We start from the raw sequence: 18,782 nt of genomic DNA, 5'->3' as shown, positions 1-18,782 counted from the left end.
AGTGCCGATTGCAGAACCACCAACAGTATTGCTCCTTGTTGTTGTGCCTACAGAGACATAAGTTTCAGAACCACCAGAGATGCTCTCTGTTCCCTCTGTAAGAATGTCAGTTGCAGAACCACCAGGAATGTTGCCTGTTGCACCAACAGTAATGCCACTTGCAGAACTATCAAGGATATTGTTTGTTGTGCCACCTGGGATGAAGGTTGGAGCAGCATGTGGTATGTTGCCTGCTGCTGCAATTCCAGTGTCTGTTGCAGCACCGTCAGGGATGTGACCTGTAGCACCAACAGTGATGTCAGTTGCAGAACCACCATCAATGTTACCCCCTGTGCCTACAGAGTTGTAAGCTGCTGAACCCCCAGAGACAATTTCTGTTGAACCACCAGCAGCATTGCTTCTTGTGCCTATAGAGACGGGAGTTAAAGAACCATCAGTGCTGCTGCCTGTTGCCTCTCCAAGGATGCCAGTTGTGAATCCACCAGGAATGTTTCTTGTTGCACCATTAATAATATCAGCTGCAGAACCATCAGCACTGTTGCCTGTTGTACCTACAGAGATGTGAGTTGCAGAACCACCAAGGATGTTAGTTGCAGGGATGTTGTCTGTTGCTGCACCAGCAATGTCAGTTACAGAACCACCAGTGAGGTTGTCTCCTGTTTCACCAGGGACACGTGTTGTAGGACCATTAGGAATGTTGCCTGTTGCTGCACCAGCAATGTCAGCTGTAGCAACTTCAGGGATGTTGCCTGTTGCTGCACCTTGCATGTTAGTTGCAAACCTGCCAGCAATGTTGTCTCTTGTGCCTACAGAGATGTGAGTTGCAGCACTACCAAGTATGTTGCCTGTGATGCCATGAAGGATGTCAGAAATGTTGTCTGTTGCTGCACCAGCAGTGTCAGCTTCAGAACCACCAGCAGTGTTACTTCTTGTTGTGCCTACAGAGATGTGAGTTTTAGAACCACCAGCAATGCTGCCTGTTGCCTCTCCAAGGATGTCAGTTGTAGAACCATCAGAGCTGTTCCCTGTTCCTCCACCAAAGATGTCTGTTGCAGCACCATCAGGAATGTTGCCCGTTGCTGTGCTAGCAATGTCATTTGCAGAACCACCATCAATGTTGCCTGCTGTGCTCACAGAGTTGTGAGTTGCAGAACCTTCAGACACATCTATTGCGCCACCAGGGATGCCAGTTGCAGAATGACCAGCAGTGTTTTCTCCCATTTCACCAGGGATGTCAGTTGCAGAACCACCAGCAGTGTTGCTCCTTGTGTCTATAGATACATGAGTTGCAGAACCAAGGATGTTGTTTATTGTACCACCAGGAATGTTAGTTACAGCAGCATTTGAGATATAGCCTGTTGCACCATCAGGGGTGTCAATTGAAGAACCACCAGAGATGTTGCCTGTTGTTGCACCAGTGATGCCAGTTGCAGAGCCACTATAGAGATTGCCCCCTGTTTGGCCAGGGATATATACTGTCAAACCACCAGGAATGTTGCCAGTTGTGCCTACAGAGATTTGAGTAGGGAAACCACCAGTTATGCCGCGTGTTACACCTCCAGGTTTGTCAGTTACAGCACCATCAGGAACGTTGCCTGTTGCACCATGGGTGATCTGAGTTGCAGAACCACCATCAGTGTTGTCTGCAGTGGCTACAGAGTTGTGAGTTACAGAACCTCCAGGGAAATTGCTTGTTGCACCAACAAGGATGCCAGTTTCAGAACCACCAGCCAAGTTGCCTCCTGTTTCACCAGGAATGTGCGTTGTAGGACCACCAGGAATGTTGCCTGTTACATCACCTGTGATATCAGTTGCAGAACCACCAGCTGCATTGACTCCTGTGCCTACAGAGATGTGAGTTGCAGAACCACCAATGATGTTGTTTGTTGTGTCACCAGGGATCTGAGTTACAGAACCATCAAAGATGTTGCCTGTTGCTCCGCCAGGGATGTTAGTTGCAGAACCTGAAGTTATGTTGCCTGTTGCCCTACCTGGGTTGTCAGTTGCAAAACCACCAGTGAGGTTGCCTCCTGTTTCTCCAGGGATGTGCCTTGTAGCACTACCTGGAATGTAGCCTGTTGCACCTCCAGGGATGGGAGGCTCTGTATCACCAAGGATCCTGCCCGTGGCACCTCCAGCAATGTCAGTTACAGTACCACCATAGATGTTGCCTGTTACCCCAACAGGAATGTGAGTTGCAGTGCCACCAACAATATTGCCTGGGACATTAATTACAGCACCCCCAAGAATGTCGCCAGTTGCTGCTCCAGGAATGTGAGTTGCAGCACCATTAAGGAAGTTTATTGAGATGCCTCCACTTCCAAGGATGAGAGTAGTGGTCTGTCTCAAGATGTAGGATGCAGTCCCTCCTGGCATCCCTCCTGTGCTTCCTGCAGGGTGGAGAGTTGCCGCACTGCCAGTGGTGCCTCCTGTTTGCCTGCCAGGGATGAAGGTCACAGCCCTCTGCGTGTCCCCTGTGGCAGCTGCAGAGGCATCAGTTGCAACAGTGGTGGCATCTCCAGGACCATGAATTGCAGCTTCTTCAAAAGTGCCCCCTTTGGTTGTTTCAGGGGAATTGGCTAGAACACTTGTAACATTTTGAGTTTCAGCCGCTCCAAGGATATCGCCTGGGGAGCCTCCGGGGATGTCATCTGGGGCTCGTTCAGGGATTTGTGTTGCTGAAAATGAACATGAAAAAAAGAGAGAAAATAATCAGTTTGGAAACTTCTGAGCCAAGTGGACCAACGATCCAACTTGGTGCGAGGCTGCTTCCTGTGTTCCTATGTTCTGCTCACTTTTCTTCTTCTTAAGAACTTCATTCTATTATTCATACCTACCTTGCATCACTTCTTTATCCGCCTTCCCTGAAACCCAGCCTTTCTTTGGCCCTTCCTTTTGATCTGGGTGCCTTTTTCCTTCTAGAGGTCCATAACTCTCCTCCCTCCCTCCTCTAATGTATTATTGTAAACATCTGGCCCTCCAAACCTCTTTATGTGGCCCTCAGGACTCTCCTACACCACACCCTCTTCCCAGACACACCCGCTTTCTTTAGGCCACACCCATCACTGCCCCTGCTTCACATCCAGGTAGGGTGGGGAGAGACTCCCTGTCTGAAACCCTGGAGAGCCTCTGCCAGTCATTGGAGACAATACTGAGTTAGATGGACCAATGATCTGACTTGGTATAACTGTGTGTCACTATGCCTAATAAGTCCCGCTGAACTGCCTAACTTTAACTCGCTATGTGGGCTAAACTCTGTTAGGGGTCAGGGGAGAGGAACAGAATGGTGGGGGAGGCACCCAGCAATGTCCAGCTGCTTTTCCAAACTGAGATGTTCTGAAATAAGGAATGTTCAGCAATAAATATTAAATATTAGATGATAGAGCTTCCACCAAACCTTTCTTTCTACTGCTACTAAGGAAAATAAGATTTATGAAGCAAAGAAGGGGAAATGCTTTCTACAGAAGCCACACATGGTCCTCTTTTCACACAACAACCTACATCTTTATTTGGGGTTGCCATAAGGCCAGAATTTCCCGGACATGCACGGAATATTGCAGTTGGCACCAGTGTCTGGACAAAAATCGTGGAAATGTCCGGGAAAATCCAGATATATGGCAGCCCATGTTGGCAGTGTCATTTTTTGCCGATTTTCCAAAAGATTTTGCCCCCCCCCAAAAAAAAAGCTCAACAACTTTTCCGTCCAGATCTTCACTGTTTGAAATATGGCAATCCCATTTTGTACAAATTTCACGGTAATGTGAAGCTAGAAGGATACCAGAATACTTTGATGTGCACCATTGGGTGGACGGATGATTTATTGCATGATAAATATATTCTGTGTAATCAAACACAACAAATTCAAGATTCTAGAGTAGCAGGATGCTATAAAAGTGCTACCACTTATCTGGAAAGACACTGATACACAACACTGTAGTCTGATTCCAAAGAGTGTCTCTTATTTAGGCAAATTTGCAGGTGGGTTGTGAAACAGAGGTGCACTATGGGGAAATGGTTACAATAAAGCAAGGGAGGAGAAGGCAGGTGAAAAATAGGACTGGGTGAGTCCATGCATATGCAGGGGCACCTCCAGAAACATTTCCAGGGATGTGAGTTGTATTGCCCCCAGTGACAGAGCTTGCTCCAGCACCCGGGATACTTTGACTGTATGCTGTATCCCTTCCAGGAATGGGAGCTGTAGTTCTTCTAGGAATGTTGCTGTTTGAGCTTCCATGAACTGAAGTTTCAGTAGCTCCCGGGATGTGAGTTGCAGAACCACCAGGGATGTTGCTTGTTGCTCCACCAGGGAGGTCAATTGCAGCACCTCCACCAATGGTGTTGCCTGTTGCTCCTACAGAGATGTGAGTTGCAGCAGCATCAGGGATTTTCCTTGTTGCTCCACCATGGATGTTGGTTGCAGAACCACCAGGGATGTTGCTTGTTGCTCCACCAGGGACTTGAGTTGAGGCTCCTCTAGTAACGTTGCTGGTTGTGCCTCCAGGGATGTGAGTTGTACCACCACCAGGGATGATGCCTGTAGAATTTCCAGGGATGTGGCCCGTGGCACTCTCAGGGCTGTGTGTTGTAGGAGCAGCAGGGATGCTGCTTGTGGTGCCTCTTGTGATGTCAGGGGTATTGCCTATGGCACTTCCAAGGGTGGGAGTGGTGGTCTGCCTTGAAGTGCAAGATGCAGACCATCCAGTTGTCCGTCCTGTGTTGCCTCCTGGGTGGAGAGTTCGGGCACTGCCAGAGATGCCTCCAGCCTCTCCCTGGATGGCCCCTGTGGCAGCTGCAGGGACCTCGGTTGGACGAGTGGTGGCATCTCCAGGACTGCGAGACACAGATTGCCCAGGGGCATCACCTGTGACATTTGCAACGTTCTGAGTTTTGGCACCTCCAGGGGGGTGATTTGCCGTTCTTTCAGGGATTTGTGTTGCTGCTGCAAATGGAAAGAGAGGAAGTATCAGTTTGGGAACATGTCAGCTAAGAGGACCAACAATCTGACTTCCTACGTTCTGCTCACTTTTCTTCTTTGTTTTGGTTGCGAAGCAGAAGAAGAAGAAGAAGAAGAAGAAGAAGAAGAAGAAGAAGAAGAAGAAGAAGAGTAGTAGTAGTAGTAGTAGTAGTAGTAGTAGTAGTAGTAGTAGTAGTTTGGATTTGGTATCCTGCTTTATCACCACTCGAAGGAGTCTCAAAGTGGCTAACATTCTCCTTTCCCTTCCTCCCCCACCAAAAAACACTCTGTGAGGTGAGTGGGGCTGAGAGACTTCAAAGAAGTGTGACTCGCCCAAGGTCACCCAGCAGCTGCATGTGGAGGAGCGGGGAATCGAACCCGGTTCCCCAGATTACGAGTCTACCGCTCTTAACCACTACACCACACTGGCTCTCTAAGAAGGGAATGCCACCCTCAGACTGAAGGAAGACCCTCCACCTTAGTAATGAAAGGTTACCTGTGGGTTTGGGTTGTTGATCACCCAGGAGGCAAAGGCTTTTGACCTCTGCAAGTTCTTCCTGCCATTTAGTAAGGCCGGGGTGAAGTGCAACAATCTCCTTCATTCTGCGATTAAAAAATACTGTAAGTTTTGAAGCAGCAGGTGAGGTATTTTTTTAGTGTGGGACCTTTTGAGCAACATAAGATTCTAGGAGGCTCTGTTCAGAAATTTATCTATTTCCTCTTTCTTTCTCTCTCTCTCTCTCTCTCTCTCTCTCTCTCTCTCTCTCTCTCTCTGTCCTATCATTTTCAACAAAATTCAAGGTTATATGATATAGGGGTGGGTGAATCTGTCAATGTTGGTTTCTCTCAGTTTCTCATTTTTTTCCTAGTCTTAAGCTCCACCCCATCAGTCTGCAATATTTGTTTATTTGTTTTTAAAAGTCCTCATGAAAATTGTTAAGTGTTTTAGTGCATATGTCTCCTAGTTTTTGTACTCAGTCTTACCCAATATGCACATTTTTACAAGCCACCCTTTCTTCTGCATTTCTGAACGTTATTTTCAGTAATAGATGCCTTTTCTTTCTTTTTTTGTACACTTCCCCCCCCCCCACCCCACCCATATTACGGCACCTCTGACTTACGTGGAATGGAAGTGTTCACATGCTGCCTTGGAGGATGATTGGGGGTGGCGGGATGTCCCCAGAGTCGGTAGGAAGTTGGAGAGCAAAAGGTGGTAGACTTCGTTCCACTGAGAGGAGTCCATTGAACCTCCTCCTTTCTTGAGGAAGAGAAATACATTGTCCAAAAGCTCTTGCTGGCTTTCAGGGGTGAGAGCAGCCAGTGGAGAAGGTCCTTGACACATAGACAAGATTTCTGTGGGCTTGTAGCTCTGCGTGGAAGACACAGGGATGAAAGAAGTGGGCTTCACAACAGTCCAGAGAAAGAAAGAGCTTTCAGGATTTCTGTAGGGTGTGCCAGTGGTATGCTTAGGCTCAACAGACTTGTTCACAAAACATATCAAGAGATATGAATGCAGGGAGGGAGCTGGCTTTCACAAGCCCGTTCCACTAGATTACACATTGATGGAAAGCACAAAATAGAGCCTATCGGCAGATCCACACCATACATTGGACACACATTGGACATACATTGAAGAAAACAAGAACAGCTTACTGGATCAGGCCAATGGCCCATCTAGTCTAGCATGCTGTTCTCACAGTGACAAACCAGATGCCCGTTGGAAACCCGTAACAGGATCTGAGCACATGAGCACTCTCCCCTCCTGTGGCTGCATCTAAAGTACCTCACTCCCCCCCCCCCCCGCCAAGAATCCTGGGAACTGTAGTCCCACCTCATAGAGCTACAATTCCCAGCACCCTACCAACTACAACTCCCAGGATTCTTTGGGGAAAGACACATGCTTTAAATATGCATTAAATATGTTTTAATGCACAGTGTGGATCTGTCCTGTGTTTGGCTATGAGATGCTCTTCATTGGCATGAACCAGAAAATTGTGTAGAAGTCATCCAAAACAGGCACAAAATGGAACACTGTCTTATCAAGGAGAGGTATCAGAAAGTTGGAACACATAGATCAAGTGAGACTGTGGCCAAGGAAATAGATTTTAGCACATCACAAAATGGCATGGGAACCGCCCGCCCCCCAACCTTACCTTGCAGGGAGGGCCTTTGAGCCTGGACAAATATTCATGAAGCGAGCCATAGTTTTTAAAGTTCTTCACGACCCCAAGAGCCAGGCTGGCCAGGGTGGAGTTGTGCAACATCTGGGCAATGACAGTTAGGTCTGCTGCTTGGGCTGGTCTGAGGGCAGAAGGGTTCTCCATCTGCGGATTAATTATAAGGAATTACTGTAGGAAGACTGGAAGCTTTGGAACTAGACTGGTTTGCTTGGGACCACTTCTGGCAAGACCCATTTCATTTCCAGAGGAGGTCTGGCTACCTCTAATACTTCAGCTTCATATCTGGACTTTATCCAGAGTGGATGTGCACCCCTAGTCTTCATCATTTCCAATGCAATCCGTTTTCACTTGTGTCTATTCACCCGGTCAAATGCCATTTATCAAGTTTTGTGCCAGGCTTTGCTTTGTCTTACCTGAAGGCTTCCACTATTCCCAGTGGTGATGGTGCCCTGGAACACACCAGGCATGGGAGATGGGGATGGGCCATTTAAAATAATTATTATATAAGTAATGGGGGGTGTCTGTATCAAATTCCAGGTTACATACAGAGCTGCCTTATATTAACTCAGGGCAATGGTCCATCTGGTTCACTACAATCAACAATGACTGGCAGAGGTTCTCAGAATTTTAAATAGGACTCTTTCTCAGCCCTACCTGGAGATGCTGGTGATCCAACCTGGGCCCTTTGGCATGCAAAGCAGGTGCTCTGCAACTGAGGTGTGCTCCTCTCCCTACTGCCTGATGTCATGGACTGGTTGGACACAGAAGAATGGTGGAAGGAACCAGCTGAGGCTCAGAACCCAGGGATTGCTAGTGAGACGACGATAAGTGGACACAGGGAGGAGAAGAAGAAGACTGGAAGGAGGAGCTGTTGAAAGCTGAAGAGGTAACAGGGTTTAGTAAGTCTGTGGCAGAGGAGTCCAGAACTGGAGGCAGAAGTGGAGGCTGGAGAGGAGGGAGGCCAAGAGGCAGAGAAGAGTCTGGCATGTATGTCTCCCCCTCCTGCTGCAATGAGCTCCCCTGCCTCTTGGTCTCCCAGAACAAGAAGAAGCATTAAAAGGACGGTGAGAAGTTAGCTTCATGCAGGTGCAATCTCCAATTGCTTGGGGAAAACCCTGGTGAGGAAGGGACTTAAGCAGCTGTGGGGAGGTGGGGACCTTCAGACTCAGTGACTGCTTCATGGGAGCATGGGACCTACTGGAGATGAGCTGCTGTGCTCGTTAGGCCTGACAATGCTGTGCAGATGCTGTTTTTGCTAATAAAGAATTACTCCAACTTGCTCGGTGTGATTTATTGCTGGCTCACTCCTGTCACCCACACAAACTAGACCTTTTCCTAGTAATCAGGCTGCCCTTGAGTGTGTACAAAAGTTCAGATTCTTAGCTAGTGGCCCCGTTCTGTAAAAACACCCCACTTTCTAAAAATCAGGGGGTCTTGGACTAAACGATCAGATGTCAAGGAAAATCTGGAAGCACCCTAACCATTTTTGGTATCCCATCAGTGAGAGCCTTTATAGACAGTTTAAAAATTCATGCTACCAGAGTCTGGTGCCAGCTTCAAAGCACTGTATCGGATAGGTCAGTATGTTTCCGAGCATAATTCAAAGTGTTGGTGCTGACCTTTAAAGCCCTAAACAGCCTCGGCCCAGTATACCAGAAGGAGCGTCTCCACTCCCCATCATCCAGCTCTGAGGGCCTTCTGGCAGTTCCCTCCGTGCGAGAAGTGAAGCTACAGGGAACCAGGCAGAGGGCCTTCTTGGTAGTGGCGCCCGCCCTGTGCAACGCCCTCCCATCAGATGTCAAGGAAAGAAACAACTATCTGACTTTTAGAAGACATCTGAAGGCAGCCCTGTTTAGGGAAGTTTTTAATGTTTGGTATTTTATTGTGCTTTTAATTCTGTTGGGAGCCACCCAGAGTGGCTGGGGAAACTCAGCCAGATTGGCAGGGTAAAAATAAATTTATTATTAATTATTATTATTATTGGCCTGGACCTCTGTTGTTTTTATATGAAAACCCTTGCTTCCTTTTGCCCTTAACCCTGTGAGGTTCCTGCCTTGGTCCCATTTTACAGATGGGCAATTGAGACTAAGAAAGCAGCAAAAGCTTGCCTACTTTTCCTCCAACTGAGCTGTGATTGGATTTGAGAGTTGTACCTCATAGACATACAATTCTCAGCACCTTGGGAAAACTATAGTTCCCAGGATTCTTTGCAGGAAGCCATGACTGTTAAAGTGGCGTAAGAGTGCTTTAAAAGTGTGGTGTGGATGTGACCAGAACAGGTCACTATTCTGTCTGCACATCCAGCCTTGGCCACCGCCCCAGGTCTGCAATTAGGCGTGGCTTCCCTAGGTGCTATTGGTCACAACTAGCATAGCTATAAATGAACTTTGCCACACCTCCATGTTTGGATTGCAGCCTAATATTGTTAACAGAGCAAATTCTGTGCAGGTCTACTCAGAAATAAACCCCACTGAGCTAAGTGGAGCATACTCCCAGGTTGCAGCCTAAGAGACGTGGGGCTGCATCTACTGTCAGAATAGACCAATTGAAAGTAATGGAGATGATGAGCCTGAATCCATTAATTCCAATGGCTCTAATCTGAGTAAAATTTAATTGAATGCAACCAATAAAGATACTTCACTGTTACATACCTATTTATGGAGTATGAATCCATTTATTCATTCCTGCTGTAGATACTGCCTACCCCACTCCCCCCCCCAAGAATGTGGCTGATGGGGGTTGTAGTCCAAAAGAGTCTGGAGGGCCACAGGTTGGCAAAAGATGCTTTTAAGCTTAGTTCAATCAGTAGCAATCAGTTGGTCGAAACGCTCAGTATCCCATGTAGGGCTGGCCTAATCAGTTTCAGTTCTTCCTTGTTTCTCATTTTTCCAATAATTTTGTGTTTGTTTGTTTTAATTTTGGTTAAGCCTTCATTAAAATTCAAAAACATTTTAGTGCATATTTCTCCTAAAATACATGTTTTTTTATGCAGTTTTCCTTGATGGGCACATTTGTGCAAAGCAATTCCCCCTAGCTTAATGCGTTTTTGCATGCTATCCTTTACTCCTGTATGCATTTTTAGGCCTGCGTTGCCCCATCTTTCGTATATATTGCTTGGGTGGAGCACCGCATTGCAAAATCTGGAGCGGTGCAAAGTTCAAAGGATACCACTGGGTTTCTGTTAATATATTGTTGCAGAAACTGCAAGTGAAATGTGAATTGGACTGAATTTCTACTCCATCCCATGTCTGATCCCACCTTTCGGGGGCATGGGTGTGGGGTTAAAAGGACCACATTACTAATGTGTGTGTGTGTATGTGTGTGTGTTCTTAAAGAAAACACCACCATGAAACATACCAATTCAGCTGTTTTCAACATTATTATTATTTTATTAATTGAGCAGATGAGCACAACCACAGAATAAAGAGCGGGTAGAAAGACGATGCTCTGGATATCAGCAACCATTTCCAAAACACAGAAAAATCATGTTTGATTTAGAACCGTTGTTACATGGTTAAATACAGTGTTCTTTTTAAAATATGTAAGGAAGATACCCACCCAAAAAACCCCTTCTTGCTTAAATTTTGACAGAATTCATGGGTGATTTTCCATGTCCGTACTGTCCTTGAAAACATTACGCCATCTGTGTTAAAAATCTGTGTTTGCTTTAGAAGAAAATGCACAGCTTCATTTTGCTGCATCTCAGCTTAATGATGATACTCAGGCATTGAAAACGGAACCACTACGGGAGAAATTTGCTCCCCAGATTGCTACTGATTAAACTAAACACCAGCCTTAGAAAGACAATTTGGATGCCAATCAGGTTGATTTCTGAAGTATTTACTTTCTAAAGCAAGCAGTAGCTTGAAAACTCAAGAAGAGAAGAAAGAGTGGAATATAAAGAGACTACAGAGAACATCAATCCTTTCCCTTAAAGATATGTCAGCTCCCTTTTGTCGATTTTAGGCTGGATGAAGATACTTTCATCGTTGCACAGGGCTGCTACTGTTCCCTGCAGAGGAATGAGGTGGGGCAGCCCCCTCTGGAGCACAGTGCCGAGAAAAACTTACTCCATCAAGTTCTGGGTAAAAAGCTTGAAGTTCACTCAGCTTAGCCACTGTGCAAAACTCCCCCAAATTCTTTGTCAGCCAGTCTCGGATTCCTGTAGTCCCACCATCGCACGCTGACCCTGTGGAGGCAAGAGAATGTGTCAAGCGAAGATGGACTAAAATCCACAGCTGGGTTCCTTACAAATGACGAATTTGTGCAGAAATAATGTTGGAAGTCTATTACACCCTCCTCCTCCTTCCCTGCCCTTCTTCCAGCCAACAGAACAGTTTGCCCCAAGCACCGAAGAGATAAACTTCTGAGCAGATAAACTGTTCATAAACACTCAGCAACTGAACTAGCGGCTGAGGTTGGGGGAAGGCTCAATAATTAGGTCCACCAGGCCTCCCATTTGGCCAGTGAAACTGTTTTGGCCAAGACCCCACCACCACCTGCCCAACACTTGACATACATATCATCCGGTTGTCAAAAGGGCTTTGCAGGTACTGCCAATCAGCTGGTTGTTGCGGCATTAACAGCACAGCACTTTGGCCCATGTGACACAACTTCAAGCTATGGTGACAAAAACAGGTCACCTGTGGCATCAAATGATGAGCAGGTGAACCACCACGCTCCCCTGTCAAGCTTGGCCCACAGGGGGCAGGGGAGATAAGGATTTGGTCTGCCAGCTCTATCCATTCCCTGCTCCTGTATCAGGGTGAAATTCCTAAGACCTGCCCCTTTGGCTCCTTACCTGAATCAGCAAACTGATAAGCTAAATAAGCCTTCTGGAAGTCATACACATCTTGCCTCTTCCTGGCTGATAATGTTGAGTAGAGACCATCCATCGCTTTCACACTGAGGAAGAAACACAAGCAATTCCACACATTGGCTTGAGTCACACTTGTTTTCCACCTATTCACCATATTCATTTACTAGCATCCAACCTGCCCTTCCTCCAGTATAGGCCTTATGGAACCATGGAAATGAAATGGAGCGCTCATATTCAGAGGCAGAGAACCTCAGAGCACAAGGTGCAGAGAACAAACAATAGTTTGGGAGGTCTATAGCTTGCAACTGGCTCTGGAATCTTTTTGGAAATAGAGGGTTGTGTTCCACTAAGTTTTACTCAGAATAGACCCAATGAGATGAATGAACCTCAGATAGTCATGGCCATCAATTTCTTTTCTTTCTTTTTTCTTCAATTTTTTTTGTTAATTTTCCACATTTATAACAAAAATGACATCACAAAACACACACAAAATAAAGACACATTTCAATACAAAAAAAACTAAACACAAAAAACAATTACTTCTTCAAATACCTAATTTTTATAACATTGTTAACTGACTTTCTCAAATCCCCTCTAACTGAATTTCATTATATCACTTGTATAACAGTTCTCCAAATGACCATCAATTTCAATGGGTCTCCTCTGAGTAGGACTAGCATTGGATGCAACCCAGAGTGCTGAACTAGGTGGTCTGATGAAACCAGCCTTTGTGTCCTCAGCTGGGTGTAGCTGCTTCCAGACTGTGGTTATTTTGGGGGTGGGGATTAAGAAGATAAGAACATAAGAAGAGCTCTGCTGGATCAGGCCAGTGGCCCACCTAGTCCAGCAGCCTGTTCTCAAAGTGGCCACCCAGATGCCTTTGGGAAACCTGCAAGCAGGACCCGACCACAAGAGCACTCTGCTCTCCTGTGGTTTCTAGCAACTGGTATTCAAATTAAGGTTACTCAAATGAAGTTGAGTGGAAGATCTAGCACAATAAACCAGCTTCCCAAAATTATAGTAAAATGCACTGGAAAGTGTTGGAATAACACTTGCTCAAGGCAGCAGAATCTGGTGTCCCCCACAACAAATCAGGGTGGATGCTCAAGACGCAGATTGTGTGGTAGCCACCAATGTGTACAAGAGGTAACCCCTTGTTATCAAACTATGTGAAGGGACCTAGAAACTACTGAGGTAAATGTATGCCAGCTACTTACATGGTTTGGTAATATGGGCAGGGCATACCCAGGGGTAGCAGCTCAAGAATTGTTCCATTGATACCCGGGAGGAGGAGGTTGAGTTTCTGGAACCAAGTGTTTGTGTCTTCCAGGGAACTGCTGGCAATCTGTGGGAAAATGATCTCCGCCGATAGCATCAGCATGGTGTCCCGCACTTTGGGATTGCTCAACAAGCCGCGGTTCTGGAGGAAGAAGCAGAATTACCAGGGAATAAGTGTGACTTCATTGAAGATCAGGTTCTAGGTGGAAGCAGAAGTGTTGGAGACATGTTACTATTTCTGCAGCAGGGTCCCTGTCTCCAGCATCCTAGAGCTACTCAACCAGGGAAGCTTTGAAGCCATTGAGAATGAACCTTCTCACCCTTGGTGCTGATTGCAACCAATCAGAATGAAAGGAGGTGAGGATTGGCTCCTAGGGTCACTCTGGAGAAGGCACACAGGAAGAAGACCAATGAGTTGTTCCATACGCTCCAAAGCTGAGCATTTAGGAACACTGACAACACTAGGCACTCCAGTTTCAAGAGAATGGTGTGTAAGTTCTGTTACGTACAATGGAACTTCAAGGAAAACACAATCTAAGTCACTCCAAATGAAGATATTGGAGCACTCCAAACCATTTGCCCAAGTAAGCGCACAGAAAATAGTAAATGTAGCTGAAGGGCAATGGAGATCTGCATTGATTGTTATAATGCAACTCTAATTGTTTAATATTATAAGATTGTTGTACAATCTTAGAAGGGGGTGTGACTGGGTATCATGAAGGGACCCTGCACTTCTGATTTTGCAACTACACCCAAAAGGATCAATGAAATCAGCTGACAACGTTTCACACAATGGAGAACAATGGGCTAGCAATGAGAACCCTTGACAATTACATGAGTTTTGAAAGTTTGTAGGAAATTGGAAAGGGTGATCTCGAGTCCCAAACATCAGGAGGGCCCCATCCTGGTGAAGGTTGTGCTACATAGCTTGAAATCCACTGCTCTGGAGTAATTCCCAGCTACCCCAAAGGTCACAGACCATGCATTCCCATTGGAGTTGACCACCAGTGCTCCAGTTACACTGCAGAAAATCACAGTATGTTTCCAGCCCCGGAGGAAAAGTCTGTCAACAAGCTTCTGTTTACCTTCAGCACCAGGGTGTTGAACTCATCCAGGTACGTGCTGAGGAATTGCTCTGGCTCCTTCTTTCTCTGGATGGCTTGGAAGACGAGCACCATGGCTGAGCTGCTGTAAATGGTGTGACCTTCAGTGGACAACTGAGCCAAGGCACTGGCGGAGAAGAGGTCCAAGGAATCCACCTGCATTTGGAAACACAGAGCTGGAGTTGGATGGAAAGCAGGCTCAAGCTCGGAATCTAGAACTCTTCAAACACCCCAAGCTTCCAATCGTCACTGAGTCAGTAAGGTGCAGATTAAACCACAGTTTACCAAGGTTTGGGTGACACAGGAAACTGCGGTTTTAAAAAAAGGAAGTGAAAGTTTCCAAACTCTTCCTTGAGTGATCTTATTAAAGCTAAACTGCCCAAGGGGAGCAATGATGGGGAAGGGGCCCTTAGAGGCTTTGTGGGCACCAAGGAAAGGCCTCAAGGGCAATACATTGGTGACCCATGAGTTAGTGTTATGCCCGAACCAGCCGAGAGTCAAGAACACCACAAACGTTAAACTCCAAAGTCTGTGCCGCTCTCACCCCATGGAAGTCGCTTTTCAGTGCAGTGAAATCTGAGTAGGAGCCATAGGCAGAAAAGGGTCCAAAGAATTTGCTCAGCCACTCTTGGTCCGTGGAGGCCCCCTGAGTGCAGGCAGAACCTGTGGCAAAATCATAAAGAGAATTAGAAATGCAGGTGCACATTTCTGAGGTTCAACATTCTGGAGAGGGTCTTCATCAGGGGTGGGTAGAAGGTAAAGTCTTCCTTGGGGTGGGTGGGGAGGAGATGTGCTTCCTTTGCTTACCTGAATTTTGTTCTTGGAATTCAAGAATCCTCTTTATGAAGGAGAATATATCATCTGGGTTTTCAAATGTGCTGTTGGCATGGTGATCATTTAAACCCTCCACTCTGCAAGATTAGGAAGGAGGTTGTAATCGAAGTAATAATACTCAGTTTGGAGATTCAGAAGAAGGGAGGAGTGAAGTTAGGGGGAGGCATTTTGGATCAGCAAAGCAACTTCCACGGACAACTGGGGAGGAGGCCCATCGCCCAGTGACTGGGCACCTGCTCTGCATGCAGAAGGTCTCAATCTGCAACATCTGCAGGCAGTGGTTGGAACGACTCTCTGTCTGAAATACTGGAGAGCTGCTGCCAGCCTTTGTTGGCAATACTGAGCCAGATGAACCAATGGTCTGACTCAGTATAAGGCCCTTTCCTATGATAATGGGCAGAACTCAGTAGGCAGAACATCTGCTTTGTATGCAGAAGGTCCCAAGTTCAATCTCCAGGTAGGGCTAGGGGAGATTCCCACCTGAAACCCTGGGGAACAGCTGCCAGTCAGTGTAGACAATACTGAGTTAGATGGACCAACCGCCTGACTGGGAGCAATGCAGTTTTTGAGTTTCTGTGACTTCTCTCCTCACCCTTTGCTGGGCCACGCCAAATGATGCCGCCATCACCCCCACCTTGGGATAGGCATAGAGTTGGTACCTACATGGCTGCCAGAGAATCACAGGACATGTCACTGGGCAGGAAGCCGAGGTTCTGGGCATCAAGACTGCTCAGGAAGAGAGGGAGCCTTTGCCCAAACCAGGCAGCATAGTCCTCTGTGGTGAAGAGCTTCAGGACGCCACTCAAGTGGCAGAAGATCTCGCCAAGGATGAACCGTTTGGTCTCCAAGTTGGGCAACTGAGTGAGCTGGTGCTTTAAGAAGAAAGCAAAAGGCACAGAAGGTACAGCGTTAGGAGGACAGGTGTACCTAGCTAACTAACACCCTAATGTCAAAGTGTACCATTTACTAGGTGCCCTCTAGATGTTGTGGACCTCAGCTCCCATCATCAGTCAATGGGAGCTGTAGTCCAAAATATCTGGAGGAGACCATATTAGATACCCTTGGGGTAGATGACCAGCAATAAACACAGTTAAGGAAAAGGCGCACAAATGAAATGGCACAGCATAAAACAAATCTGCAACTAAATCAGTAGACAGCAGCTGAAGGCACGCCAATAGTCATTGCTGTAAGAGGTTAATTCAACAAGATAGGCTTACCAAAGGCAGCACCAAGCAAATGGGCTTGGGGAGGAAGTTCTTGAGCTGAGGTGCCAACGCAGAGAAGGCCCTCTATTTAGCCTGTATAATGGTCTTCCCCAACCTGGTACTCTCCGGAAGTTTGGGACTGCAAGTCCTATCAGCCCCAGCTGGCATGATCTATGGCTGCCATTGGCAAGCTGATGCCCTCCAGTGCTGGCTGGGGTTGATGGGAGCTGAAGTCGGAAACATCTGAAGGGCACCAGGTTGGGGAGGTTGAAGTAAGGCTGTTGGGCAATAGCCCATCACTCTAATGGAGCAACCTTCAATAGGGAAATGTGTTAGCAAAGTAACTTGATTAATGCCAACAGAGTCCAGAGATAAAAGTCATGATAACACTTTACTGAGCAAAGTGAACCAAAACTATGTATAATTTGAAAAGAAACGACAGAGAGCATTTGTCTTTCAGTTGAGGCCTTGTACAGGGCAGGGAGACATTCAACAAAACATAAAGAGGGAAAAACTCCCCCAGAACTACACAGGCAATCAGATCACATGAATATCATACCACTCTACCTAGCTGCTTAGTAATACCTCTAGCATTCTCTGTTGGCTGGTTGACGTTAACACTAGTAGAATTAAGTAACAAACTGAATGAGCCCTGCTGCTGCACTTTGAACAAGGCAGAGGGGAGGAAGAGGGGAGTCTTGCAAACCTGTTGGGCAGCCGCATTGAAAGCATCCATGAATTCTCCAATGTTGTGTGAATCAAGGGAGCCAAAGACCTTCCCGGCTTTCTCACTGTCGCGCAGGGCATCACTTGCCAGTGTGTACTCAGCCAATTGAGATGGTGTGAGTCTCGCAACTGCATCCATCTAAAGAATGAGCAAAGCTGGTTCTTAGCAAAGGAAACTGTCGGCGGAGCAGGGACAGGGGGATCTGTCAATTTTGTTTCTGTCAGTTCCTCATTTTTACCATCTTCAATTCAGCTTTCTGCATTTTTAAAAAATTCTTAGTACGAATTTCATCCAACAGACAGTTTTGATGAATGTGCGTGTTTGCCAAGCAATTTCCCCTAACACGGTGTATTTTTGTATGTTATTTTCTCTAATATATTCATTTTAATGCACAATTCCCCCTTAAATATGAATTCTGGTAAACGCTGGTTGGTTGGAAGAGAGCACTGCAAAATTCGGAGGGATCAAATTTCAAAGGGCGGCTACATTTTGGTTCTTGTATTGTTTTAGAAAAGGGCAAATTAACTAGGCTAGCCTTTCAATATGAAATGAATTCAACCCCCCCCCCCAATACTTTTGGCTAAGTCATGAATAAGCCTCTGCCCCCTGCCTCTTGTTCAGCAAGGTCACTTACCGGGTGGAAATCTCCATTAATGGCAACCAAGTCTTTATAACTGGCTAATGAGCTGAAGGAGCCAAGGTTGGCTGTTAACCAACCCAAGCTGCCCCGAGTATTCTCAGTACAGGGATCTCCTGGAATGGAAAAAAGAAAAAAAATCACTCTTGGAGAATCATTTCGTGCATCCAGGACCCCTTTTCCTGAAAAAGTGACTCCTTGCAATATGCTATCACACTATATTCCATTTGCACTGGGGGCATGATCCAGCTGCTGTGAGTGGTGAAGAAGCAGAGGAAACAGCCTTATACTGAACTGGACCAATGGTCCATCTTTGCTTCCAGTAACAACAGTGCTCCCTGCCAGCTGGGAAGCAAGCACAGCAATTACACCCACCTAGCAAACACCTTCTGGTTTTGACACCTACCTCCTTGAGACGTCTTGGTCATCAGGTAGCCTTTGGCAAAGTTGTAGACATCTCGACGACTGTCTGATGACATATGTCGAAAGCTGCCATCCAAACCAGCCATTCTGGGTGGGACAGGAAGGAACAGGAGGGGAAACGTATTAAAGTCTTTATAACAATTAACCTCTTGTTTGCTGATAATGATGGTGATGATGATTTAAACTTACTAGATTTCTTTTTTCTTACAAAAGTAACTTACGATAAGAACATGTGCATTCAAACCAGTGTTGAACAAAACAGAAAAATCTAAAACTCATTCTTATTTTTAAAAGGCAGGATTAAAACAGCCCCACCCACTCAAGAAGGCCACAGATGATTAAAAGCCAATGGTCTGGCAGAAAACAATGACCGCTCCCCACTTAAAACGGGGGGCGCCTTTTGCGTGGACGCGTGCAGCCCTGGATCTGGAGTGGCCCCATCAGCATAGGCTTTGCCTTCCCTCAGGTGGGATACCTGGAGGTCCCCGCCTACCCCAGCGAGTTGTCCAATCCCACCTGGGGGAAGTGTTGCCAGGGAAACCAGGCCAGGTAAGGGGAGGGATTACCTGCCCACACAATAGAGGGTGGATCTTAATTGTTAATCCTCACTTGGCTCCAGAGC

General features: G+C 46.5%; 1 protein-coding gene across 1 annotated transcript in view; it reads right to left on the bottom strand.

Annotated features, from left to right (window-relative positions):
- Positions 1 to 2,579: 2,579 nt before the first annotated feature.
- Positions 2,580 to 18,782, bottom strand: part of LOC309329692 (uncharacterized protein) — a gene marked incomplete at its 3' end in the record, with an annotated part of 64,179 nt that continues 47,976 nt past the window's right edge. The window contains exons 45-59 of the mRNA XM_081840707.1: positions 18,144 to 18,247; positions 17,735 to 17,853; positions 17,080 to 17,238; positions 15,832 to 16,040; positions 15,142 to 15,245; positions 14,879 to 14,997; positions 14,317 to 14,490; positions 13,171 to 13,373; positions 11,936 to 12,039; positions 11,205 to 11,323; positions 7,108 to 7,278; positions 6,076 to 6,323; positions 5,451 to 5,557; positions 4,356 to 4,939; positions 2,580 to 2,678 (exon numbers count right to left, since the gene is read on the bottom strand). Of these exons, the coding sequence (XP_081696833.1) occupies positions 2,580 to 2,678; positions 4,356 to 4,939; positions 5,451 to 5,557; positions 6,076 to 6,323; positions 7,108 to 7,278; positions 11,205 to 11,323; positions 11,936 to 12,039; positions 13,171 to 13,373; positions 14,317 to 14,490; positions 14,879 to 14,997; positions 15,142 to 15,245; positions 15,832 to 16,040; positions 17,080 to 17,238; positions 17,735 to 17,853; positions 18,144 to 18,247 (2,623 nt within the window). The remainder of the gene's footprint in view (positions 2,679 to 4,355; positions 4,940 to 5,450; positions 5,558 to 6,075; positions 6,324 to 7,107; positions 7,279 to 11,204; positions 11,324 to 11,935; positions 12,040 to 13,170; positions 13,374 to 14,316; positions 14,491 to 14,878; positions 14,998 to 15,141; positions 15,246 to 15,831; positions 16,041 to 17,079; positions 17,239 to 17,734; positions 17,854 to 18,143; positions 18,248 to 18,782) is intronic.

This window comes from Podarcis erhardii, assembly GCF_964252035.2.
Source record: "Podarcis erhardii genome assembly, chromosome: 14".
Taxonomy (NCBI): domain Eukaryota; kingdom Metazoa; phylum Chordata; class Lepidosauria; order Squamata; family Lacertidae; genus Podarcis; species Podarcis erhardii.
Note: the sequence above shows the minus strand (reverse complement) of the source record. Positions and strands in the feature narration are given on the sequence as shown.